The sequence below is a fragment of the Struthio camelus genome, chromosome 21 (assembly GCF_040807025.1).
Source record: "Struthio camelus isolate bStrCam1 chromosome 21, bStrCam1.hap1, whole genome shotgun sequence".
Classification (NCBI taxonomy): domain Eukaryota; kingdom Metazoa; phylum Chordata; class Aves; order Struthioniformes; family Struthionidae; genus Struthio; species Struthio camelus.
This window is the reverse complement of record NC_090962.1, coordinates 6,003,627-6,029,573: the sequence shown is the minus strand read 5'-3', so window position 1 is coordinate 6,029,573 and position 25,947 is coordinate 6,003,627. Positions and strand designations below refer to the sequence as shown.

At 44.2% G+C, this 25,947-nt stretch overlaps 3 protein-coding genes across 3 annotated transcripts in view; 1 reads left to right on the top strand and 2 right to left on the bottom strand.

Annotated features, from left to right (window-relative positions):
- The window catches only part of PEX14 (peroxisomal biogenesis factor 14), a 79,994-nt gene extending 69,211 nt beyond the window's left edge, over positions 1–10,783 (bottom strand). The window contains exons 1-2 of the mRNA XM_068915733.1: positions 10,629–10,783; positions 3,059–3,106 (exon numbers count right to left, since the gene is read on the bottom strand). Of these exons, the coding sequence (XP_068771834.1) occupies positions 3,059–3,106; positions 10,629–10,664 (84 nt within the window). The 5' untranslated portion in view covers positions 10,665–10,783. The remainder of the gene's footprint in view (positions 1–3,058; positions 3,107–10,628) is intronic.
- A 1,094-nt stretch (positions 10,784–11,877) lies between these two features.
- Positions 11,878–16,370, top strand: DFFA (DNA fragmentation factor subunit alpha). The gene is made up of 6 exons (XM_068915734.1): positions 11,878–12,078; positions 12,186–12,347; positions 12,845–12,975; positions 13,814–14,003; positions 14,400–14,554; positions 15,321–16,370. The coding sequence occupies exons 1-6, from the start codon at positions 11,982–11,984 to the stop codon at positions 15,522–15,524; spliced, it is 939 nt and encodes a 312-aa protein (XP_068771835.1). The 5' UTR covers positions 11,878–11,981; the 3' UTR covers positions 15,525–16,370.
- A 5,185-nt stretch (positions 16,371–21,555) lies between these two features.
- On the bottom strand, positions 21,556–25,822 carry CENPS (centromere protein S). The gene is made up of 5 exons (XM_068915736.1): positions 25,646–25,822; positions 24,995–25,118; positions 24,168–24,201; positions 23,391–23,457; positions 21,556–22,160 (listed from the first exon to the last, which is right to left on the bottom strand). The coding sequence occupies exons 1-5, from the start codon at positions 25,754–25,756 to the stop codon at positions 22,005–22,007; spliced, it is 492 nt and encodes a 163-aa protein (XP_068771837.1). The 5' UTR covers positions 25,757–25,822; the 3' UTR covers positions 21,556–22,004.
- Between the last annotated feature and the right edge of the window lie 125 nt (positions 25,823–25,947).

Sequence of the window (25,947 nt, the reverse complement as noted above, 5' to 3'; positions counted from 1 at the left end):
AGCAGAAAGGGATGCAGCAGTGTTCACTAATAAGCTGGACTCAAGGAGAGGCTGATCCCACACTGACGATGACAAACGTGGCTGTAAACAGCAGCGGAGCGAGATGCTGACACTCTGCTAACACAAGGTTACACTTCCCACTGTGGAGCTACACGGCAAATTTTAATGGGCCAAGACCGACAGCTAGGGAAATGAGTGCCTGCTCTCTGCTGCAAAAATTATAGCTTTTCCCATCCCCCTCCAACTCATTCTCCACTGTCAGTACTATAACACAATGACCTCTCATTTAGGAGTATTTTTCAAATGGGACAGTTTATTGTAAGGACACTGGGATAACTCAAGGGATTAACAGCATGGACACAGCGTCCCTTATCTCCAGTTGGGTACCTCAAAACATCACAGGTCACAAGTAGGCTGAAAGAACAGCTACGCAGTAGCTATTAGGAGTGTAACAAGGGCTCCGTTCTGAAGGGCTCCATAAGGCCATACACCTTAGCAAGATGTGCTCTGAAGGCCCATAACGCAGAACAGGATATGACATGTCAGGCTGCATCAGGCTGCATGATCTTGCAAAATGCTCAAGTCCCTCCTGCAGGCAACCAGAAATCCTTGCTTCTCCTCCATTCCTGTTCCCCTATAGCAACAGTCTCTAAGAGTACAGAGTATTCAGAAGACAGTGCCACTGAGCACAGAGTGGAAGGCATTTAGTACCTTGCAGGAGGCAGTATCCATTAAAATCACAAATAAAATACAACCAATTCGATCCTATCATTACATTTGCTGACACAGCATAAGATGTTTGAATTCTACTGCTTGCTCGTACTTGTGCATAACACCACTAATACGTTCCAAATGGAGGTCTCAATCCTGTGAGGTGCTGAATACTCTCAGTCTCCTAGTCGAAGAAACTGTCAAAGAGAAGTCAAAGAAAGGCAGGGGCTACAGAGCAGAATTTGGTCATGAGTCTCTTCTCTCCCCAGATTTCTCCTCCAGATTTTGCAAGTCTATGAAAACATATATTCCTCCTCAACTGCTTAGCATCAAATTTGAAGTCAGCAACGATATGACCGAGGGCACAGCTTTCCCATACGGAGCCATTTGTTGGATTCATGCCATAGTTGTTCTGGTGCTTCCGTAAACATTTTTATGACATGGCATCATGTGCCTACAAGTCTGCTTTGTGGACCCAAATCCGCTGCATGCATTAGAAGGGAACATACATGGATCCTGGTACAGAGAAGCCACAGTAGTGTGAAGGGAAGTAAGGTCATCTGGCTCACAGAACTACAGAACTGAACCACTCATTTAATAAGGCTTCTACAGATACTCAGCTGGAAGCAATAAAGACTCCTAAGCAAACGTGACAGAGACTGTGGGAGTTCAGTGGAAAAAAAAAGGGGGGGGGGGGAGAAAGACTCCACCTTTCAAAGGGCTCTAACGAACTCACATGCAAAACTCAGCGTTGTGAGAGTGAAGTTTATGTTGGAGTTCTTCACATCTATAAACACATGTATGTATCTATATAGAAAGATACACAACTGCTACCTATTTCCTCTGAGCAATTATTCAGCTGTATATACAAAGATCTATTAATTAAATCAAAGGTAATGTTAGAATCTGCCTTGAGAAAGAGAACGAACTGTAGATAAGCACAGGTTGTGATGATCTGCTGCCTGCTATTAGCTTCCCTAGGGAGGGAAAAACAAAAACAAAAACAAAAAATCCATCACAAAGCACATGGTGTCAGTAACAACTTTGAGTAATCTCAGCACAAGAGATGTCTATGCAGTTAGGAGGTGGTACAGTAGTACTAGGCTAAAGAGTTTTTCACTGCAGAGCTTAACAGAACTAACAAACAGCACTCTCATTACATGTGTTTTACTAAGCCTTCCCAGCTCACAGTCTTTACTCACATCCCCCTCTTTTAAAAATCACCTCCTGGGTTCTCCAGATAGAGTTACAAGGCAAAAATGCTTTGATGTGACCAGCACCACACCTTCATGGAAAGTGCTCAATTTTTGTCCTGCACTCCTCAGTCACTGACATCTCTCACTGCAAGCAGCTTGTATACGGTACAATCACCAAATGAAAACCACAGAAGGAACTCAATGAGAGGATAACATGTTTAGGACAGTAAGAAGGGCTAAGAATTTTGGCAAGGTTTTGATTGAGTTATAGATGGTTGAAGAGGAAAGTAAAAAAGAAAAAGAAGGTTGTAAAAAAACCCTGCAGCTCAGGAGTCTGGTGGCTCACTTCCCAGCCTGCAGCACCATAAAACAAAACAGAGTTCTCTTAGTTATCCTCATACACAAAAAATCCTGGAGTTCTTTCCAAAACAGTTCCAGAGTCAAAACATTTGATCACATGCACTGCCAGCTGCCAGACACTTCTAAGCTCTTGCCCAGTGTATCTGAAAACAAGACAGCTTGAGATCACAGAATGGTTGATGTTGGAAGGGGCCTCTGGAGATCATCTAGCCTAGCCCCCCTGCTCAAGCAGGGTCGCCTAGAGCACGTTGCCCGGGATCGTGTCCAGGTGGCTTTTTTGAACATCTCCAAAGAAGGAGACTCCACTACCTCTCTGGGCAACCTGTTCCAGTGCTCTGTCACCCTCACAGTCAAGAAGTTGTTCTTATCAGTAGAGAGATGAGGTCTCTGAGCAGCAGAGCTCATTTTATTAGACATTGGCCTTAAAAATCTCAGTTCAAATTATACTGCACAGATCCTTCTTCAGACTCTTCACTAATAAGCACTAATCAACAGCATACATTGCACACATTTAGGACAGCCAGGCCTTGCTCAAGGACACCTCAGTGCTTGGATAAGTTCAGAGGCCTAGGTGACCCACGTCTACCCTCTGGAAAGGCAGGAGGTGATGGCTACAGGTCAGAATTCAGAGGTCATCAGCAGGGCAACGTGAAACAGCTTACACCTTTTGAACAAAGAACCAACTCCTTAGAAAAGCAAAAAAGTGGATGCAAAATGAGGCAGCAAAGAGAATGACTCAGGTATATTCACTTATCTGAAAGAAACAATATCCTGCTTCTTGAAAAACTCACCAGTGGCTCCCGAGATGCTGCATTTTCAGCTGCAGGGCAGGAACCAGGCTGTAAAGCAAAAAGAAGAGTGAGGTTATATTGCCACCTGATGGACATAATTAGAAATGCTCCTCTGTCAAGACCACACGTTATCTGAGCAGGATTTGGGCAGACACACTTGGTTCCTGATACCAGTAGTAGTTCTGTGATGTACTGAAGACAAACAGGTCTACATCACAGAGAAAATTAGTTCCAGCAGTTCCCATGTAAACCAATAGAACCCCCAGCATCAGCAGAACTTGCTCTAGGGAGACAGTAGTTAAGTGCCAGAGAAACTACAGAGATGTCACGAGAGAAATGTTCACCTTAACTCAAATTCTGAAATATGTGGTGCAGTGAACAAACACAGCACGAAACTGGGACTCTCTCCACTGAAATCCTGGTTGCAACACTTGTCACATTGCATGGTATAAGATAGGACATTTCTTTGTATAAGAAATGAGGATAATAACCTGCCTGTCTCATAAGGACCTTGATGAGTAATTGATGTTTGCAAAGAACTTTGAGATACTTGAAGGAAGAAATGCTGAGAAAGCCCACAGTATTGCTATTATACTGGATGCAAAGGTACCCCACTCTAACTCGGTGGTTTCTGCACTACTCTTCCAAAGATTTCAAAAAATTAGTGATTTAACTAAACCTCACAGCACCAGGGCCAATGCCGAACACCTCACCTTCCACACTAGAAAGGGCTGATTAAGGCAGGACGGCAAGCCAAAGGTTGAACTAGATTTAAAATTTGGGAACTTGCATTCTCCAAGCTCACCTACTGCTCATATTCACTCACTCACTGGGAACAGGCATAGCTTTTTTGCAGAGTTCCATGTGTCATCAGAATTAGACTCTCTGAGCTTGTCTTCACTGCTGAAAAAAAGTGAAGTTTGATCTCTGTGCATCTAACGTACAACAGCTCTCCCAAGGTACAGACCCTTACGTTTTATCACAAAATAAATTTGCCCTGGTCAATAATCTGCTTTCAAATGGAATTCGTATGATGTTAAGATCGCCTAAACTATGTCGCCTTCGCTGTGTATTTTATTTTAGGAGAGCTGACACATATTGGTTACCTCCATTGATAAAAAAATGCAGTTTTATTAGTAACGAAGACAAGTTTTGAAACTCAGAGAAAAGGAGTCTTATTCACCGAGTACAGACAAAGCTAAAACTTCCAAGTAATACCATAAAATCCTAAGAGACTTTTGTCTTCCAGTTGTACGAGTCACTTTCATGCCACATACCACACCTTTAAAGTATCTCAAGATTTTCCCATCTGCAAAATACTCAAGAAACATAGATAGAAATAAGCATTTACCACAAGAGGGTGCCAGTAACTCAAATATGCTGCAACCTCAGCTGCGTCCAGATACCTATGCACCATTACCAAGGCCCAGCTAGATCCCACAGCTGGGTAGCGATTCTTTAGGGAGTCTCCACGTGACTTGACGTGCAGCCACCATCATTTTTGTTACTCCACTGTGTACCTGCTAAAATTCAGCCACTAGGAATTTATGTAACGTAAACGGTGACCAGTACAAATATCAGCTTGAACGCAGTACTGGAATCGCACTCCTCGGTCTGTATGAGGTGGTGAGAACGCCATGCTATATTGAGAAAAGGGCACCAAAGCATAATTTTACATATCCCCAATTCCCTATTCTTATATGCATAGTATCTCTGCTTTCAAATCTTTTCTAGATGGATGAAAGAAAAATAATGGTCTCCCCTTCCTAAAATAGGGAAAACACATGAGAATCAAAACAAAAGAGCATGGCTTGCATGAGATAGTTAACTGAATCTGTTTAGGTGGTAGATGAACTTAATGGTGCATGTGCTCTTTTTCAGTTTTTCAGTCAAATCTCAGGACTAACACAGGTCATATGGCTAATACTCCAAGATATTTGGGTCTCATTCATAGCACACTGAAGTCAAGGGAAAGATTCTCATCAAATTCAGTTAGCACTGCATCAGAACTGCTGAGGAGAGGTAGATGCAGCACAAATAAAAATCCTGTTGAATACTTTGAAACAAATACATACAGCTGTTAACTAATACTTCCATAGAATTATTCCAACCAATCTATTCGGGTAAGTGTTGGGTCTTTTTAAGAATATGCACCCTTTGCAAAGAGAAAAACTATAGGTGTGAGGAGAAAGCGGGAGAGCCACAAAGAAACCATTCCCTGCGCTAACCACCACAGACTACACATGTCCAGAAAATTTCCAGAGCATCCTAAGTACTAGAGCTTATGTGTTCTGCCCTCAGAAGTTGAACTGGTATTTATGGACTGCCACTCCACACAATATTTGGCCAACCTAGGAAATTGCCCAATGAAGGATCTGAAACGAAGCCTTGGCTCCTGTGAGAAAATATGTACTATAGTGATAGGTAAGAGTCGTGATCCTGAAGACAAATATTCCGACATTCTACTTGACATCTGCTTGTAAATAGCCTGACAACATATATTTTATTAGTTGGACAATTTATGGCTGTATTGGCCAAGCTACAATGATTTTAAATGCATAGAGAGACCTATATTTTCCTTTCAGCCAAATTTCCAAGTTCAAGGCATCATGCAACAGCTAAGAAATTAGTATTATAAGGCAGGGGACAATAACCCTACAGATCATGGTAGTTATGAGACAAGTCAGTAAAGAATTCATCCTTTCCACGTGATGGCTACTCAATAACCTGTGTGTAATGGAAACCATGGATACCACAGTACAGAGACCAAGTATTTGGTTAAAGGTATCACAAACTATCCTTTAAGGCAGACTCAGCAGAGAATCCAGAGGATAAACAGTCAAGAGCTACAAGCAGGTGGAGGGGAAAATTCACCCATATATTGGCTAATGCTGCAACTAGAGAACTAAGTCTCTGGAGGAACAAATCAGGTATACTTCAATACCTTTAAAATCTTTTTTAATCTCTTCCTCAAATGAAGAAAAAAAAGGTAGCCCAAATGAGTATAATGAAGCTTTAGAAATAAAATGAGTAACATCTGGGCCGGTGTGCGCCTCTTACTTCCACATTAAACCACATGTAAAACCATCATCAAGTATGAAAGGTGTTAGAACACCAAGCATTCCATTCACATTACCACCTCTCCTTTCTCAGTCTCCCACATCAAAATTAAATGTGATCTGACTTTAGCATAGTGAGCCTTCCAATATTATGTAACAAACAAAAGAATCTTGCATACAGCAATCATTCTGCCTATCTCGCCTTGGTGGCTGCACTTAACCATCTTGGGGCCAAGCCCAATTCAACCATTGACTTTAACAATTTCAAGCCTTTTATGACTCAAACAGACAAGCCACATACTGACTTCCTGGTTACAGGAGTCTCAGCTTCTGCATGTAATTATACAGACAATTAGGTATCATTCTGTGTCCCAAATCAAACAGCTCGTAAAATGTTAGACACGGTTATCTAAACCAACAACATTACTGTCAAGTATTTTTAAGTGTTCCAGTTTCTCTAACACTGCAGGGTTTCACAGTTAAATGGAATATCGGAGGCCAGGGTTGCTGGCTTACTGAGCCAGCAAGATTCACCAAATACACTACCAAAGTATTCAGCATCAAGGAAATACTGATAGCCAAGAAAAATCAGAAAATAGCTACTGTATTTATAGGCCATATCATCTTCTTGCTCTTCTCTTACTTTTATTATTAGGAATTTTCACAGAGAGACAGGATCTTTTCTTCTGTTGATTTTTTTAGTAGAGCCATTGCTAAAAGACCAAAGAATATGATTTGTAAACAGAATGAAATATTTCAAAATCTCTGGTAGAAATGTTTATGGACTTTACTATAATTCTGTCTCTGTAAATCATTTAATTTGGGCTGCAACACCCTCCTCCCTCCGTAATGCTTGAAGCAATATATTCATTCATGAGAATGAGAAAACGAAGCTAAGCAAAAGAGACAATAAGCCAAAAGGAATCTGACAGTCTGTTTTCAACAGCTAAACTAACTACATTTGTAATAGGAAACATGATAGGCAGCAAACATAAACATATGAAGCAAGTTAGTGGTAATACGCCTAACCTTAAGTTGAATGCACAACAATAAACACACATCATCAGTTGTAGAAAGTAAATATTTTTTAAAGTTCTCTCAATATTTAGTGTGTAAGGAGCACACCTTCTTTTTATTCGCGTTGACACCAGTGTCAAAACTGCAATGGCTGCACGAGAAGACTGGCACTTACATTTTGTTATACTAGTGAAGGTACATTCATTATTTGGTTTTACTCTGGAATTATCCCCTTAAGCATCCATCTACTGTGCCATTCATTCTTCAGTTGGAGATCACACCTCCTGTTTCTGGCCAGTCCTGCAAGATCCTCTCAAATCTCACCCAAGCCAACAGAATTTGAGAGCATTTAACACCTCTCAGCTCAAGGTCGGGATGAGAACATGCAACTAACGTCGCAGCCGTACTCAACAGGTGAAGGCTGGGGATACCATCACCAGACACCTTGCCTTGAACAGGAGCAAAACTTCTGCCTCCACCCAAGTGCACTGATCTGACAGCGGGGAAAAAGGGAAATGTAGAACAGAAGCAGGGCTGCACCTTTCAGTGGGTGGGTGGGTGGGTGGGGTAAGGATGAGTATGGCTATTCTTCGGCCAAACTTGGCATTGCCTCACATACCTGAAGCAAGGCAAATTGCCAGAGGTGCCCTTTAAACAAGGCCTACGCCACTAATGAAGTCACGACAGGTCAGGAGCCAAAAGAGGTTCGACTAACTTGTGATTGCATGAGAACCTAGCATTTTTGCATATGATGTAACAGAATCCAGCAAGAGAGGGGTTAATTGACCATGTTCACCTCCAGTGGCTTCAGACTGTCTTCCTCCCTCTCAGCCAGCTACATGCAAAATAGTCTCTCTGTGGTGAAAAATTACTATCCAGCAGCCTGCATGCAGAGTAAGGTATCTTGTCTTCCTCAAATTACATGGAAAGCACAGAAAGCCCGCTTTTTACTGTAGAGACAGTGACAAAGTGATTTTCCTTAAGTCCTTAAGTTTAAAGCCCAGGGCGTTCTCCTGCTACATTTATGAGGCTTGCTAAAGATTAAGACTTTTCCTTTTCCAAATGCCAAGCCTTCTTTTGAGGTAAAGCAACACTAAAAAAAAGAAAAAAAAAGAGTGAAATGGGAGGACAGTATATCCAAACTCATGAGATCCTGAATGTTTCTTAGGCAATCACATTTGCCAATTTGCCAGATTTCTTTCTCAGGAACCTATAGTCAATAACCCTGCAGACTGCCCAACTGGCTTACAGATCAGTCTCAGGTTGTTTCAGATTTCCTCCTTCTGAAAGTATTCACTCACTGCATGAGGAACAGATCATAATGCCTGCACCTCGGACAGTTATTGATTAAGGCATATGGCCAATGCAAACTTGCCCAGCAAGCCCACTGTCAGTCTGCTAATTTGGCCTTTCTCAGTTTATGAGATGTGTACTGGTTAGAGTATGAGTTTTAAACTTTTTTTATTTCAGTGGAGTTCAGCCTTGTTCCCTACAAACTTAACTTCCTCAGTCCAAAATAAAAGAATCCACAGAAAGGTTCACAGTGATTTAGTCAAAACACCATAGATGTGAATGACAGTGCACAAAAGCTTCTTGGTGGCAAACTTAGCTGTTTTCTTCCCTGCTGCTGAAACACCGGACCCTTCATCTCCTGTCCACTGCAAGGGAACTCTCTGGCCCCCTCAAGGATGATTTTACAAAATTCCATAGATATCACAAACTCAGGAGTCTGTCAGAAATACTGATGAGATGAAGAGGGTCCCAAAAAGTCACTAAATTGAAGGTAGAGTTTGCAGTGAACTTGAAGTTACATTGGATCACGAGCAAGCCCCCAGTGCAACTGCATGGAAAACTAGACTGTGTACAACTACACCGTACTTCTACTTTCCCCTCTGGCTCCCCATTCATTTCAGGTCCTAGTTTAAAAATCACTGGTGTTTTTAGTACGTTTCTTGAGAGCGTACCCAAACCAGTGAACTCCTGTGCCCCTTTTACCCTTCACACTCAGTTTTGGACAACGTTTATACCATTGCTTTGCCCTCTTATACTGTTGGTTCAAGAACCTTCTTCGTCCCTTGCTGCTCCTTTTGAATCTGACAGTCTTCCTAGCACAACACTTTGTCTAATTGGTACTCTACCTCATTTTAAAACCCAGCTGATACATGACTCGCCTCCTTTTTCTCCCTGGCTGTTTTTTTTTTCCTATTCAAATGCTTTACTAAATTTTACATACAGACCCAAATATGAAAACATGCCTACTGTCTAGGCACCTGGCCTAAATGGCTCTTCCAATTAGAACTGCGTTTAACTTTTGTTTGGTGAATTGTGTCTCATATCAGTTCACGCTACCATACAAGGCAGGAAGCCAAATTACAAAACCAATTCCAATAAGATACGAAGCTCTGAGGCTACTCCAAAGTACACAGAGTCAAAAAGAACGCGGAGAACGCACAAAACCACCAAACGTGATGTCCTGGTCCTCCACAAAAGACACTGGGCATGATGAAGCAACGCGGTCTCACTTGGAAGGGGAGCCACTCTCAGTTTCTCCTGTTCCAAACTGGCCAAAAGACCCACCCATTTTCTGTATGACGCCAGGGCACCCACCGCTCTGCCCACCAAAAACCCAGGCGCCTCGGGGGAAGCAGGGAAAAGGGTGAGTGCAACATACATCCTGGGGAGCTGCCGTCACCGGCCGCCTGGGGACGGACGCCCTCCTCCTCGTAGGGGCCAGTGTCCCCGCCGGGGTGCCCGGCCTCTGCCGGCGGCACGCTTCCAGCTGCTGCGGGGGACTCAGGTAGCTCACGGCTGCCCCTGAGGCACGCGCGCCCCCCGCCTCACAGCGAGTGACCGTTGGGGCGGCGCGCGGGCGGCCGTTGGCGGCGGGGCACGCGCGCCCCCCCCCCCCACAGCGAGGGACCGTTGGGGCAGCGCGCGGGCGGCCGTTGGCGGCGGGGCACACGCGCCCCCCGCCTCACAGCGAGTGACCGTTGGGGCAGCGCGCGGGCGGCCGTTGGCGGCGGGGCACGCGCGCCCCCCCCCCCCACAGCGAGGGACCATTGGGGCGGCGCGCGGGCGGCCGTTGGCGGCGGGGCACGCGCGCCCCCCGCCTCACAGCGAGTGACCGTTGGGGCGGCGCGCGGGCGGCCGTTGGCGGCGGGGCACGCGCGCCCCCCGCCTCACAGCGAGTGACCGTTGGGGCGGCGCGCGGGCGGCCGTTGGCGGCGGGGCACGCGCCCCCTGCCCCCGCGGAAGGGGGGCGGGGCGGGGAGCGGAACGGGCCGGCGGCACGGCGCGCTCCGCAACCGTCGGCCGCGCCGACAGGAGGCGAGGGGGGTGGGGGAGAGCCGGCAAGGCACCCTCCCCTCCCCTCGCCCTCTCTCCGCGGAGGCCGCAGCGCCCTCGCCTCGCCTCGCCTCGCCTCGCCCCATCCCGCCCGCCCTCTGCCACCCGCCGCTCGAGCCGAGCGGGCAGAGCGCCGGCCCGCCATGTACCTGGCTGGGCTGCTCTGCTTGCTCCGAGGAGGCCATCTTTCCAGACCCAGCTAATCTATCCACGCCCAACCGATGGAACGCCCTCACCTCCGTTCCCCTCTCGCCTCGCGCGTCCCCACCGGCTCGCGCTCGAGACAGAACGAATCAAACTCCGGAGCGCAGATGCGCCCTTCTGGGAACGACTCCGGCGATGAGTTTCCGGCCTCTGCAGCCTCCCGGCGGGACGCAGGCCTAGGGGTGGGCCTAGCTCGGGGCAAGTCCGAGAGCATTAAACGCCCTAAATGTGAAATCGTTCGGGTTGCAGTGCTAACTGACACAGGCAGGGTGTCCGCAGGGTGGGTCATTCCTGCCTTTTTGCGAATGGAAAGTGGCACAGCAGAACGGATTTCATGAATAAGGCGAGGGGATCATCCCTGGGATGAATGATTTAGTACCTGGCCCTCAGTCAGGCTTGGTGGAAGGACGGCGAAAGACCTTCCCCTGCCATTTCACTCCTTGACAAAACTCTCATTGATTTCAGTGGTGCAGCGCATGACTTCATCATTTTTGTTTATGCATGTAACTATTTATTATTCATTATTATTTTACTGTTATAGCTCCCAGAAGTGTGCTGGGTGCTAAGAGGCATAAATAATGGGTCCGATTTTGAAAACATTTGTGCAAGTGACTCACTGTATCCAGGACTAATTGCACGAGGAACGCCCATTCGCTTTCGCCTGCAAAGGCTCCTACTTCGGCAGGGCTAGTCTGATATATGCCAAGGCAGATTTATTGCATGCCTGTGTTTTTTCTGTCCCTATTACAATTTTACAATCAGCATACTTGCCTGCAAAAGCATGCATTATTTGAGTATACCTATATTTTCCATTATGCATATTTTAATTATTTGACTCTGTTAATCGTTTTACCAGTAATTAAAGAGTTGCCAACACTTAAATACTTTTTTACTAAACTTCCTTTATAGCTCATCGAATCCCAGACTTCTGCAAGCGAGACAGTCTCTAAGGGAAAGCGCAACTATCAGGGCAGCTAAAAGGTTGCGGCACGCACAACTCGCTGACTCACAACTAGCACGCAAAGACACTTGATATTTAAAAGATTATCAGCAAACGAGTTCCCTGTGGAGATCTCTGTTCTGGAGGGCGCCGGGCTGGGTTTAACCCCCGACGCGGCCCGGGCACCGCGGAGGAGCAGGAGGGGGCGCCGGCGCCTTTAAGGGGGGGGGGGGGAAGGGGGCTGGCGGTGGGGTAGTTCCCAGCATGCCCCGGGAGAGAGTGCGGAAGGGCCGCGGGTGAGGCCAGGACTACAGGTCCCGGCGTGCTCCGCGGCGGGCGGGCAGTGCCCGGCGCGACCATGGCGGCGCGGCTGAAGCAGTGCCTGGTGCGGCGCAACGGCGCGGGCGAGCAGCACGGCGTGGCCGCCTCCTGCCTGCGGGAGCTGCGCGACAAGGGTGAGGGGCCGGGCCGGGAGCTCGCTGGTGGGACGGCTGGGGAAGGAGACAGCGCCGGGGCTGGTGTCGTTCTCGTCCCAGTGAGCGTGTTTTTTCCCGCCCTGCAGCTGGCGGCGTGCTGGCTATCGACAAGGCCAGGGAGCCCATCACCTTGGTGTTGGCAGAAGATGGCACCATTGTGGATGATGAAGACTACTTTTTGTGTCTGCCGCCTAACACCAAGTTTGTGGCGCTGGCTAAGAACGAGAAATGGTCCAGCAAGAACTCAGGTACTCCGCGGATGAGGGCGCGTGGAAAGGGAGGGGTGGTCGGGGTGCACTCGACCTAGGTGCGAGTGCGCTTGGCGAGGTTATCCCGACTCCCGTGGACCAGGAACGACCTGTCCGGCCTGGTTCCTCGCCCTCGTAAGGAAAAGGGTTATGCGCTAGAGGACTTACTCCTTCACAAAGGAGTGAAAAAAACAGCAACCAATAAGAGCTGTGAAACTGAAAAGATCCTAAGGGGCTAAGCATGACGACTGCCTGCTCTAAACGTTATACCAGCTGATCAGCCAAGCAGGGAGGTCAAGGCTAAGAGACACTACGTTCAGCAAACGGCAACTTAAATGCGCTGTACCAGCAGTACAGATTTCGCTGCCCAATTCTGACACAGAAGCAAAAGAGCCTAAACAGTGGTAAACAGCTTCAAACAGGATGTTATGACTCTCCTTCCTGCCTTAGTAACTTTAAAGTTTCCATCTTCTGACTGATGACTTTTTTTGTGTCAGATGGTGGTACTGCCTGGCTCTCGGAGTCTATAGATGAAGTGGACAGTGCTGTAGAGAAGTGGAAGCAGCTGGCCAGGCAGCTGAAGGATGACCTGTCTAATATAATCTTGATGTCTGAAGAAGACCTCCAGGTACGAAGGGGACTCCCCTAATTGCTCCTTTCCATCTTTCTCCTCCTGCGTTTATCTCAGCAGACAGCAAAGAATCTAGTAAGAAACAAAGTATCTCAAGCTTAAATTCAGAGGCTGTTGTCTGGCTGTGGTACTAGAGTCAAGTTCCTCCTTGAGGGAAAATATTTGTTCCCTTGGCAGTGCAAGTGTCTGAGAAGGATGCTCTTAATCACTGCCCCTCAAAGCACGACTTTACAGTTCTGGCTATGGAAGGGCAAAGGTCAGGAGCTGGCCAAACAGCAACTGAGGTGGACTCCAGACACCGGTTTAATGTGTCAAAAGGCAGCACTCCAGTGCTGACCAGCACTCCAAGTCTGTCTGGTCCAGAGGGTTTTGCAGACCTCTTGTCAGCTTCCAGAGCTCGTCATTTCAGTATCTGACTGCTCAACACCTTGTATGTGGTGAGACTTGATGATAGCTGCTGCTTCTTGTCTTCTTGCAATCTGTAGCTTCCAAAACGCCAGACTCTGTTGGCTTTCCTTTCTGTATTGCCATGCACGTTAACAAGTGGAACTTTGATTGCTAGAAGTTTTCAGGATTTCCATTTTAAATCCACGTGATTCCATCCCTTCCTGAATGCCTTTTGGCTGCTGGTAAAGAGTGTTGGCTGGTGGAGTATCACTACAGCATCTCGTAACCGGGCTCACTTGCTGTGACGTGAAAACATTGTAAAACATGCAGGGCTTCCACAAAGTAGAGAGTCTGTGTCACTCAGGAAGCTTGCTGTTTGTACTGCGGTGTAATGGCATGAGTTACTAAATCAGTTCACATAGCAGGAGCCCTCTCATTGTTTTTTAAGGTGCTTATTGATGTACCGCGTTCAGACCTGGCAGAGGAACTTGCGCAAAGTCAACCTAAAATCCAAGTATTGCAGGACACCCTGCAGCAGGTGCTGGACAGACGAGAAGAAGAACGCCAGTCAAAGCAGCTCCTAGAACTCTACCTAGAGGCCCTGAAAAATGAGGATAGTATCCTAAGCAAAGTAGCAGGTAAGGGAGCCTTAGGTTGCTAGAGAAGGAGCTTTTCAGATAAGACTGAAGGGGTTGAGTAGAATAAATAAGGGGAGGGGAAGGCCTGGAGTGAGTCACTTGCTGAGCAGCTATTAATGTGGCTGATGTCATAGCTGATGAGCATAATTCTTTCGCTGGGTGAGACTAGGAGTACTCTCACTGCTGTGTCCCACTTCTCACAATGCCCAAAGCTAAAGACTGGGGAAAAGCTTAAATCATACGGTAATTTTTGCCATTACGGATTTCTGAAGCTTAGAGGCTGCATCTAAACACTCACATTACATCTTATTAACATCAAAAACAACAAAGCAGTTCAGGCAACTCTTCCTGTCCTATCCTTATGTCGCAGGCTATAATGATTCTGCTACTTTTTAGAATCTGACACTGTACCAAGAAAGGAGATGGATGTGGTTGACACAGGTACCAGCAGTACAGGCATTTCTGCCAAAACAGCTCTCAGTGACCAGATCCTTGCTGCTCTGAAAGAGAAACCTGCCCCAGAACTCTGCTTGGACAGTCAAGATTTAGAGGTGGGTGAGAAACAACCATCTTCTGGCACTCCCTCTAGAGAGAAAGGTTGCAAGAGAAGGTGTCCTTGCCTCTGGAGGCTCTACCATCAATAGATCTCAACCTCAGAGTGATGAAATTTAGTCTGTTTCTGCACTTCAGTAACCTCCCTCTCCTACTTGAAGCTCCTCTGTAGTATCGTGCTGACGCTCTTCCAAGTACTAGAATTAATCCCCTGAAAAGCTACACAAATTTTACTTTTGATCTCTGCCAAATCTTGGTAATTTGGTCAGCCAGTACTTCAGCGGGCTCAATAGCTTGTTTTTTGGATGCAGATGCATCTAGCTGTATTTCTTCTATATCTCCAAATCAAAATAAAGGCCTTCTTATTTTGGAAAATCTGTGTAAATAAACCCATAGCTTAGAAAGGAAAAAGTCTAGGTAAGTTTTAACCATTGAAAAGTTTGGGTGTCGCCCTTCCCCCTCCCCCATTACTATGAACTTGCTACTCTAGCTTCTCCCTGCTGTAGAAACTAAGTAAAACTGCTTTCTGTTAGTTTGTTGAACATCTGAATATAGCTTGAAGGTATAAGTGTTAACAAAATTTTAAAGAGAAAAGCACTGTAGCCCAAATGATAGAAAACGTAAGCCAGGAAGTTATTCTAAGCCAAATTGCTGCCAGTAATAAAGAGACGTCTTGTTACTCCTGTTCTTAATGTGGGCAGAAGGGTTAGTGGTGGAGGAGCATCAATAGAAAAGACTGTTTGTAAAACCTGTCTCTTATTACAGCTGGTTTTCAAAGAAGACACAGAAGCCCTGGCCTCGGCTCTAAGCTGGGACAAGCAGAAAGCTGAAGCTCTGCAGCAGGCTTGCGATCAGGAGCTCTCTAAGCGTCTACAACAAGTGCAGACTCTGCATTCCCTGAGAAGCACATCAAAGGGCAAGAAAACGCTACCTTGGGGAGACTGGCTTAGTTCAAAACGCAAAAAATAAGGCTGTGCAGCACTGCTTCACGTGTCAAGGAAATACAAGTCTCTTCTGCATTAGAACGAACACAAGCAAGATATGTCCTGGGAACCACAGTTTGCTGCTAAAGCTGTGGTCTGGCTCTGGACAACTAAAATCTGGACATTGTCCTAAGGCTTAAACTCCTATGACGACTCAACTCATGTGTAACCAAAGGGATTTTGACTTTTTGCAGAATACTAGAACAATGGTATTGCTAAACATAGCATGCAAGGGTTCAGCTCTGAATACTGGGTTGTGAGCCAGAAACTTCCATCTGATAATACTGGATCTGTCCTCTGAAGCCTCAGGCACTTGCTTACCTTGTCTTCCTTTCTTTACATTGAAAAGGTGGGAAAATAACTATCTCACAAGGACACTTTGAGGCACAGCTAATGATTAGACAGAAGGTGCTTTTGAGGATTGCTCATTGAACACACACTGCTCATTCTTTGGTGGAGTTTACTGTGATTGGGTCTAGTTAAAATGTCATTATGTAGGGTTTTTTTTTTTTTTCCCCCAGCTGCTGTCGGGCTCTAAGCTCCAGCCTGGGATCTAGGAACTTGAATTCTTATGCCAATTTCATCAGTGAAAGTAAAATTAAAACCCTTTAACTTCCTTGCTCTTTCTGTAAGGTACTCCTGCCTCTTGGGTGCAGTTATTTCTAAAATAGAGCAAAGGTGGAAATGCTTGTTTTGAAAGACTCTGGGGCCTAAGTCTTGTATTCCTGTCTTAATCACTGGCAGAGTATCATGACACTTTTTGTATTAACTGGCTTATTTTCAAATTGGTTGCAGTGGTTTTTTTTAATGTCATTAAAACCTTTTTACCCTTCTGCTGGACTAGTTTTGATACTCCCACTGGCTTCTATGATTAAAGAACGTGGTGATAAGTACAAGACTATCTCAAGGATAGAGGGAGAAGAACTTATATTTTGCCCATGTCTCCTTAAATAGAAGTATTCTATATTTAACATTTCCGAAGATTTTTAGGTATGGCGCACGTTCTCACATTGGTGACACACCAGAACTCTCACTTAGCTCACAAAATATCTTCTCCTGTGAGAACAGATGTATATGGAAGAATCTGAAAGGTGAGCTGAAAAATTGCTGAGAATCAGTTCTACTAGGGGCAAATGTTTCTTCCAGTTTCATGTAACCTCCACTGATTCAACATGACCTTAAATGGTGCAGGATGCCTATCCGTGAGTACTGCTACAGCAGGCATTCAGACTGCATACAATAGGCTGTATGTAATATTGTATTCCAGTTGAATTATGGTACACCACTAGTGTAACTGCAATAAACGCTCTAACCAGTTCTAGTGCCCTTGAGCAAGTGAGCAAAAATGTGGTCTAAGTTCCAATGAAATTACCCACGTGGAACTGACTGGAATTATAGCTAGTTATATAACTCAGAACTGTAATAGGAGCAGTGCAGGCTGTTAAGTACCACCTAGGACTTTAAGGGTGGTGGTGATGGGGGAAGCTTGCAGTCAACTTTTTGGTCGGTCTGTTTTGCTAGAGCAAGTAATTGCTTCTTACAATACATGCTTCTGGCTTGTAATATTATAGGCCATGGCAGGTAAAGAGGTTTCTTGCTGCTTTAAATAGCTACTTAAGATGTTCCTTCTGTTACAAGCTTTTGAAGTTCAAGGCTTTCTGGAATAGCATATTTGGCTGTACATTAGCAGCATTTTTGAAGCATGCTCTTTTATGCTCTGTAAAGCTAATTACAGTGGCTAGCAAATTAAATTGAGTGCAGTGAGCAAACGAGCAGGCAGCAGGCTTTTTCTGTGACCTCACTTCTCGGCTTGCAATTACTGTTGTTCCTATTATAAACCCTTCTCTCACAATTTGCTCAAAGCTGAAATGCTTTTGCTTTTTTTCTTTTTTTCCAGTCTCAACTTAGCAATGGAAATCTTCCCGTTCATGCTGTATAAGAGGAAAGAAAGGTTTTTACTTGTAGCCTGTTTCATAGATATGTAAAATCGCAGATAAGGTAACTGCTTTGATCCTGCATGTATTAGGAATATTTAACTCACCTACTTGCAGGCAAAAATTGAGTTGGAGTCACAGAGACCACATTGATCCTTCTAGTAGGAAGGCAGTGATGGTCCTTCCAATCTATCATTAAGGGAAAAAACAGAGAGCTTTCTTTACTCTTTTTTCCTCCTTTTTTCCTCCAGAGTTAGAACTCTTCAGATGCCTGTAAATCACTAAATATTGCAGTTCTTACTACAGAATAAATGCTATCTTGAATGTGACACTGCAGTCACAATGTATTCCCCTTGCCTAAAATCCTCAGCAGGATTAAGTAAGAGGTATTCAGTCTTACATTTGATAGTATCTAGCTACAGTGCAATGTGGTACTTTCCAGGGGCATGACCTAATGTAGAGGAAAAAGGGGAGAGAAAAGGTTTAATTACAAAGAGAAGGGATTAGTTAATGGGTAAGAGCACTCACCGGTAAATGTCTTGAAAGGGGCAGGTACTGCTGAAGCATCATAAAGCAAACCTTCAGTGGGATGCTATGGTAATAAGAGCAGGGAAACTCAGAAGAAATTGCTGATATTTCTGGGCCACAAAGGACGCCTGTGTCTTATTGGCTGACTGGCTCTGACAGCTTTGCAAAAACTTAATTTGTTGGCGCCGTCCTCTCAGGTAAAGGTGGAGGTAGATTACTGCACTTGCATCTATTTGCTCCTATTAGCGCTTGCAGAAGAAGCAAGTGTTCTTCACAGCGCGGAGGAACAGTAACTTTGTAAGTGCCTGATGTAGATGATAAACTTTCTTATGGGAAGGAAAGTGATGGCTTGCTTCTGATTAATATACAGAACATAGAGCTAGGCTCCTTTTCCTACAGAGGTTTTATATCAGTAACAAGAACAGCAGTACTCCGCAAGATTGTCTGCGGTGAGTTGATGGCCACTTGGCAATCATGGAGAAGTTGCCACTAACTCACTGTAATTATGCTTTGCACAGACTACTTCTGTGGTATATAGGCTGCTCTGTCAATCTTCAAGGAGTTAGTTCAAAATCTAAAAGAACCGAGTATCTGGAAGGTACTAAGCTTGCCAATTTATTTGCATTTTTAAAAAAACTTATTCTTTCTATTCCTTCTTATTTCTTCTTTTCTTTTTTAGTGTAAATGCCAAGAAGGAAGAAACATGACACACTGTGTCAAAATAAAACTTCTTAGTGTCTAATAGTAGTCTTGGGTGTTACTTGCAACAAGAATAAGTATATAGAATTTGGAAGAGTCAAGCATTATTAGTCAACATCTTTCAAACCTCTCCACTGAAAAATGAGAGGTGATTAGCTAAGAGGCTAGTAGACTTCAGTGCTGTATCTCATCCCGTAATTTCTATGAAAAATCATTTTTAATGGTCAAGTTTATATACTGCTTCTTGGATCTTTTTCAATAGTACAATCAATTGAATGAAGCTGAAAACTCCTAAAACATCTTCATTTAATGCGTTTTTAAACCTAGCAGTTCAATTGACCTTGTAAATTGATTTTGTTTTTTAAGTAAGTGTAGGCTTTATTATTGATCTTTAGATCATTATGTTACCGAGCCTCAACTCAGTGTTAGAATCCCCTGTCTTTGGTAACAAAGAGCTGCTGCCACAACTAGTATTTCCATAGCAAATGATCACGAAACATTTCAGTAAACCAACTTTAGCTTTCAGTCAGCACCTGCTATACACAAGTAGAGTGTATGCATGCGTGTTTGGAGAGGAAGTGACAAAGGGAGACTTCAGATAAGGACTACTTCATCACAGAACAGAGCTAACAAACTTAGAGACATCTCCCTTCTTGACCCCTTGGGTCTTACCTTGTTCTTAATGACCTCAAAGGAAAACAGGTCAGCTGTGTGACAGACAGACTTGAAAGATAGCTACTATGTTATCAAAATGTTTAAATGCTTCTACAAGCCTAGCAATCCTGTGAAAGCAGTATTAATTTTCTAATCAAGAAAGGAATAGGATAAACAATAGAAACAAATCAAATAGAACTGGGCATGCCTTTAACCAGACCCTTATCTAAGTTACTCTTTCAAAGACAGAACAGTGTAGACAAGAGCAATAGTTGATACTTGATCATTCTCTGCTTATCTTGCCCTTTTCATATAAGTTCTTCCTGTACTGGAAGGGTACCAGCTCCCTTGTTCAGCAGTATTAAATAGGTGGGAAGTGAAGTAGGTAGTGATAGAGATATATAGCATAGTGATTCACAGAGCTGTACAACAATCTCCTTTCCCTGCCTGCATACTTACTTTCTCCCTAGGACTTTGAGGTTTAGTATTTTCTTACAGTGCATACCTTTTTAAAGATCAAGCGTTGAGATGCAAGTCAGGAGAATTTACCATACTCTGTAACTGGATTTAACCCTAAATTAGATCTACGTTTTGCAAACCTGAAAAGTGTATTTGGTGTTCGTCTAAGCTGCACAGACGTTATGTTGAGTAAATAAGCCAAAATTAGTACTTCCTTGCTCTTGTTTCTGTAACACCTCAGAAGCTTTCACATTAAGTAGGGTGACTGAGCTGCATGTTATTCACGAGAATGGATTTTGCATGGGGGCTCAAGAGGGAGGGATACAGCACGGAGGGAGGTCTAAAGTATGGCCAGAAGATCTGTGAAAACCTAGAATGGCTGCCCATTTAGCTCTTTTCACGGTAGAAATTTTAGAATGTCAAAGCCTTGAGTGCAAAAATTTCTCCTTTACTTTGTCAAGCCGACAACTTACCTTGCAACAGACGTTTATTCTCAGCAAATCCATTGCTGAAGAAGGAATAGCCTCAAGGAATGGTGTTCAACACTGCAATATTGATCTCTCTCGTAAAGCATCCTGAAGAACCTTTTGCATCTGGTATGGGATTAGGCTGAGGACCAGAGTATTTTAAGGTAAATAAGGTCTCGTGAACCTCAGGAAAGCAAGCAAGTAATGTGTGATGGCATTAAAAAAAAAAAAGTGATGTGAAAAATAAGTAAATGTAAATAAGTTGCAGGTGTATCAGGAAGAGACTCCCTGTTGATTACAGGTCTCAGAATTGCTACAGTTTATCTATCTAGGTTCCATCAGTCAGTGAAATTATTATTCCAAAAGAAACTGTACCTCATCCCTAAGAGCAGAGCAGCTTGGGACAGGGAAAAGAGAGGGTACATGCAAGTGTTAGCGTAAAAAATTTACCATACAGAGCCAGAGATAGGGATTCACACTGTTCCTATTTTCTTCTATGCTATAGCACTTGATTTTATTTCATCCATATTGGACAGTTACAGGCTGTAACAAGCCTTTTTTTCCTCCCTGCCCACTACTACTAAAATATCTTTTACTACTTAAGAGCTCAAGTACAGATCTAGAATAATGGGAGCATCTATTAGGAGTCCGGAGCGTTACTCTTTTCCAATCTGTCATGTACCACTGAACAATTCTCAAGTCTAGAAAGCGTACTCAGCTTTAAAGAGAGAAGGATTATAAACAAGTAGCAATGCTACACCTAGAAGCTGTCCACTGCGAGCAAAAATATTTTTCAATCTTCACCTTTCTTTATCTTGAGGAAGTATTTAAGGGCTGAGTCTTACTAAAATGAGAACCTGATGGATTTAAACATTTCTTTGGGGAACAGCCCTAACCTGTCTTCTCCAGGACTGGAACAAGTAGCTTCAAGGAAGAGCTTGTCTCATTGGTCTAGGGCTGAGCAAGGGAGGAACAGTCTTTCTTCTTCCACTGCTTAGTTGAGGCTATCCTAGGCAAGCATCCTCTCACTTGCTGGAATTTCTCACACAGTATCTTAATCAGATACTGATCCTCATTTCTGTAGGCTGTATCTAATGACTCATATCCTTAAATCTGCCTTTTTTTTTTTTTTTAAATTAACCAGCACTTGGTCAGTCTGTATCAGTCCAGCAGAGGGCAATGGTGATGTATTTCAGAACACCATTAAGGAGATCATATTCCTTTAGTAAATTTTAAGTGTCACGCAACCTACTGAAAGTGAGGATCATACATAGGAGAAAGTGACGAAAAAATGTTTTAATTGTCAAGACAACAGTTGAGAGATATGCTACTAAAAAGTAAAATAATAATACCTAAACAAAAGTATTAACAACAGAAGCAAGGACGAATCACACCGTTAGTGGAGAAACTAAGTATCAGCATGGAGGGAGGTGCACATACTGAAGTTTTACGCTGAGTAAGAATGCTTTGCTCTAAATTCTTTAGATAAAGGGTTTTTTTTTTTTTTTTAATGACAGTAAGATCTCTCTTAGTGAGCAATTTAGGCAATTTTGTCTGTAAACTTTGCTGAATTCTAACAGTCTTCAGCTTTGGAACTAAAAAAACAACTAATCACATTCACCTAAAAGACTAAATCTTCAACACTTCCACTAACCTGCAAGAGCAATCTCTGACTGCGCTACAGTAATAAGAAAAAATGATCAGAGAAGTTACTTGAAAGGAAAATCATGCCATGTTGGAATCTTCACTTTCAGCCACAGCTGCTTCTTGTTCCTCAGAAAGTCTCCCTGCCTTTGCTGAGCTGGACTTCTTTTTCTTCCTTTCCTTTTGCTCCATGTTACTTGATACAAGTTCTTCACTCTTCTGCGTGATATACTTTAGCTGAGAACAATAAATTAGTCAGTCATCTAATGTTGAAACTTCATTTGTTCATGTATCTTAAGAGAAATTAACTGGGCAAATTCTTATTTGAAAAAAAGACAAGCATAAAACAGTTTTAATTCTTGCCCAAAGCCCTCAGTCTAAGGTGGATATCCTTAGATATGTGAAATGCCCTGGCAAGACTAGGATTTATAAGCGTATGCTATATCCACCACTAGAACCGTAACAGCAATGTCAGTACTTATACAGAGCAGTAGTTTGCAGAGATACAATCTGAATATGGAGACAGCGCAAGAGTCCTCTAGACCCAACTGAAATGAACAACAGCTGATAGCTGGAAACACATAATTCAGCTCCAGCATCTACTGTCTTCAGAGGTGAGTTTGTAGCATATTCCAAATCATAAATGGAAGGAGAAACCTACTCACATAAAACTAAAATTAGCACATGAAGTATTTTGTAAAGAGGTGTGTTAATTTGCACATATATTCTATTTTTGAATAGAAGCACGTGTTTAGACTGTAAAGTCCTCAGAATCCAGGAAGAGGTGCATTTTCTGTTTTTACACCATGCTGAATACAATTGTGGTGGTTAACAAATAATAAATGACAACAAGGGTTTCCTCTTTGTGAAGACACTGTCCTCTTCTTCACATCAAAAGTAAGAGTTTACAGGTACGTCTTTAACATAGAGTCCAGCGGACTTCCATTCGCTCAATACAGACCAGCATATGAGAGAATACAACGAGGTGAGCCATCCCTGTATTAACAATGATAGGAAACTCAGCAGCTCAAGGAAAATTCAAGCTATCCCTGACCTTAAGCTAAAAACAAAGGAACACATCATCAGGAAAAACAAAACAAAACAATGATTTACTTCCCCTACTGACAGGGCTGCAATGTGTCTGTTTATTGCATTTTTGTACTTGGAACTTCAGCGACTCTGTTGTAGCCCAAACACCACTCCTTGAATTGCAATCAGATCTATGTCCCCATAGTGAGGCATAGTGTCAAGAAGCAGAATAAGATATGGAGGAGGAAAAAAAAAAACAAATTGCTAAGAACAAATCGCTGGTTAGGAGACGAGCTTGCCCATCTATCTTCTGTAAACCAGTGAAACTGCTTAAGCAACAGTTGCTTCATCATTCATGGCCTTCATTCAAATGCTCTTGAGAATTAACCAATTGATTTAAAAAGAATGTTGTGAGAAAGAAAACATAGTTAATCTCACCAAAGAATTGCTCCTTCTAGCCAAAAGCTTCACATCTTCTGCCGTGACCGTGCTTCGTTTTGCATGCCTGCATAAAATTAAAAAATTAACCTCGATGTGTTTGCCAGCATTAGTTATGTGAGGCCTTAAGACGTGTCATTCAGAACAATAACTAATAGGACTAAACTGAGACCCAGTAAACCAAATGTGCCCGTTTACTCCAAATATAACACACAAAAGCCTTTTTACAAATGCTTTTGTGTACATCTAAACTCCCACACTTCTGTGTAGAAAGAGTAGAACTTTGCAACCAGCACATCAAGCATCACTGCTCTTCTTATTTCCCAACAGGTTACTGGGTGAGTTTTGACTCAGAGCAGCAGACACTAATTCTTTAAAATATTCCCTTACCTCCTTGGAGCAACCAGATGAAACATAGGCATGCTAGTAAGCAGTTGCCACTCCCACATCAACTGGTACCACTAAATAGCAACCCATTTGACAATTATATGAAGTCATTAATTTAAATAGTCTCTTGTATCATTTAAAATGGATTTTCAAGATGAGGAAGAACAGAGGGGATTTGGGGAGGGATGCAGGACTTCTCTGAAGAGTCATAAACAGAGAGAATTGCAGTGGTCTTGAAGGACAACAAAAGCTTGACCTGCATTTCACAGACAGGCCAATAGAACCCTTTGAAACGTGAAGTACAAGAGAGATTTTTAGAGATTATCCAGTTATTTGACTGGCGTGCAAGAGAAGCAAGTCTTTGTAACAATCAAGTGCTCCAGTACCTACCTTGCAAACATTTCAAGGTCTTTTGCAAAGTTTTCTGAAGGAAAAAAAAAGAAAAAAGACACCCAATACTTTAAAATGCTCTGAGTAGAAAAAAATATATATACTATATATACCTTTCACACTTCTGTAGCTATAACAAAGATCAAAAATACAGCTCAGATGTATAATGCCTATTAATTTTCAAATATTTCACAGAGTAAATATAGGACCAATGAGGCTGAGGAAGGGCAAACACATACAAATAAATACAAAAAACAGTCCTGTACACCTGCGCAGGAGCTGACAAGATGTTCTTCATGCAGAAGCCGCTATGTAAGGTTAGCTAATAAACTGCTCCCCACAAAGGAACTAACCAGATTAAATTATACATTTAAGATCTTATTCTGAGATGCTCTAATAACTCCCTGCTGTAGCAGGGATGTAGATGTGTGCTAGTGCATGTGAGAAATTAAAACTAGATGATCAGACCACCAAACAGTACGCAGTTTCTAAATTCTTATACTTTAACCCTCGCATATTCAGAAAAGAAGTAGAGCTCATTGCTTCAGGTGCAACTGCGTTACCATGAATCAAAGTAAGTTATGAGAAGCAATCATAGCTTTTCTTATGTGTCACTTTGTTGCACAGAGGACAGCCCACACAGAACACTTCACATGTATTTAAATGCTCTTTCCAGTCCTGAAAAACAGAATTAGCATTTCTTGTACTTTAAGAAGTGTGATGCAAGAAACACTCCATCAGTGATAACTGGTTCCAGTGCTATTTTTTTTTAAAAGCATTCAATCTCCAGCAATTGCTCTTGAACAGATACACGCAAACTTCTGTACCACATTGCCTGAAGGTGATCTCTGAAATAGCTGCAATGGCTTGTTTGCTGAACTGCATGTCTCTGTCTTCTGCAACATCCTGACACAGACAGCCAACAGTGTAGTGAACTGCAGCTTTTAGCCTCTGAAACGATGCAAAAGAATTACAGCTCAGCTCTCTACAGATTGACGTACCAGGTCGAACGTAAACAATAACAAATTAAAAGGATGCAACATAAATCGCTGTTTAAACGCACTGACACCCCTCCCCCAGCCCCCTCCGCAACATCCCGTTTACCACCCCGCGCCTCCTACGAGCACAGCGCTGTAAAACACACGCAGGGGATCCCCTGCCCGCGCGTTTAAAATTATCGCGGACGAACAACGTCCCCTTTTCCTCCCCCCCCCCCCCAAAAAAAACCCAGTTTGTTTGGCTGCCGCAAATCCCGAGGACCGCAACCTCACCGCCAGCAAGCTGACGAGAGCGAGCGGCGCCTTCCCCGTCGCGCACCAGCAGCCGCCCCCTCACCGCCGGCGCGGCGGCCACGGGGCCTTCGGGCCGCCACCCTCCTCCCCCTCCGCCACCGCGGCTCCATTTTGTCCCGGCCGGCGCTTCTCCCGGCGGGAGACGACCGGCCGGCCGGCCGGGGGCAGGCGGCGGCCCCGCCGTACCTGGATGAGCAGCTGCCGCTCCTCGCCGCCCGCCGCCTCCATGGCGCCGCCTGAGGCGGCCCCGCGCCGTTTCCCGCCCGGCGCCGCGGGGCGGGGCCGCGCCGCCGCCATGTCGCGCGCCCCCCGCTGGCGCAGCCGTTATTTAACGGCCGGGCGCCCAGGCGCGCGAAAACCCCTGAGGGGGGCGGGGGGGGGGGGAGCACGGCTTTCTCGGGCAGTTTGAGCCGGAGGACGTGAAACCCAAGGGCTGGGGCCAACTGACCGCTGAAATAGTGGTGGCCCTTCAGAGTTATCACCGTTGC

Excerpts from the sequence above, each read along its gene's own strand:
- DFFA (XM_068915734.1), top strand. The coding sequence starts at position 11,982 with ATGGCGGCGCGGCTGAAGCAGTGCCTGGTGCGGCGCAACGGCGCGGGC. Across the intron at positions 12,348-12,844 it reads ATGGTCCAGCAAGAACTCAG|ATGGTGGTACTGCCTGGCTC; the intron begins GTACTCCGCGGA and ends TTTTTGTGTCAG. Across the intron at positions 14,004-14,399 it reads TATCCTAAGCAAAGTAGCAG|AATCTGACACTGTACCAAGA; the intron begins GTAAGGGAGCCT and ends GCTACTTTTTAG.
- CENPS (XM_068915736.1), bottom strand. The coding sequence starts at position 25,756 with ATGGCGGCGGCGCGGCCCCGCCCCGCGGCGCCGGGCGGGAAACGGCGC. Across the intron at positions 24,202-24,994 it reads GATCACCTTCAGGCAATGTG|AAAACTTTGCAAAAGACCTT; the intron begins GTACAGAAGTTT and ends TTTTTCCTTCAG. Across the intron at positions 22,161-23,390 it reads CTAGAAGGAGCAATTCTTTG|CTAAAGTATATCACGCAGAA; the intron begins GTGAGATTAACT and ends TATTGTTCTCAG.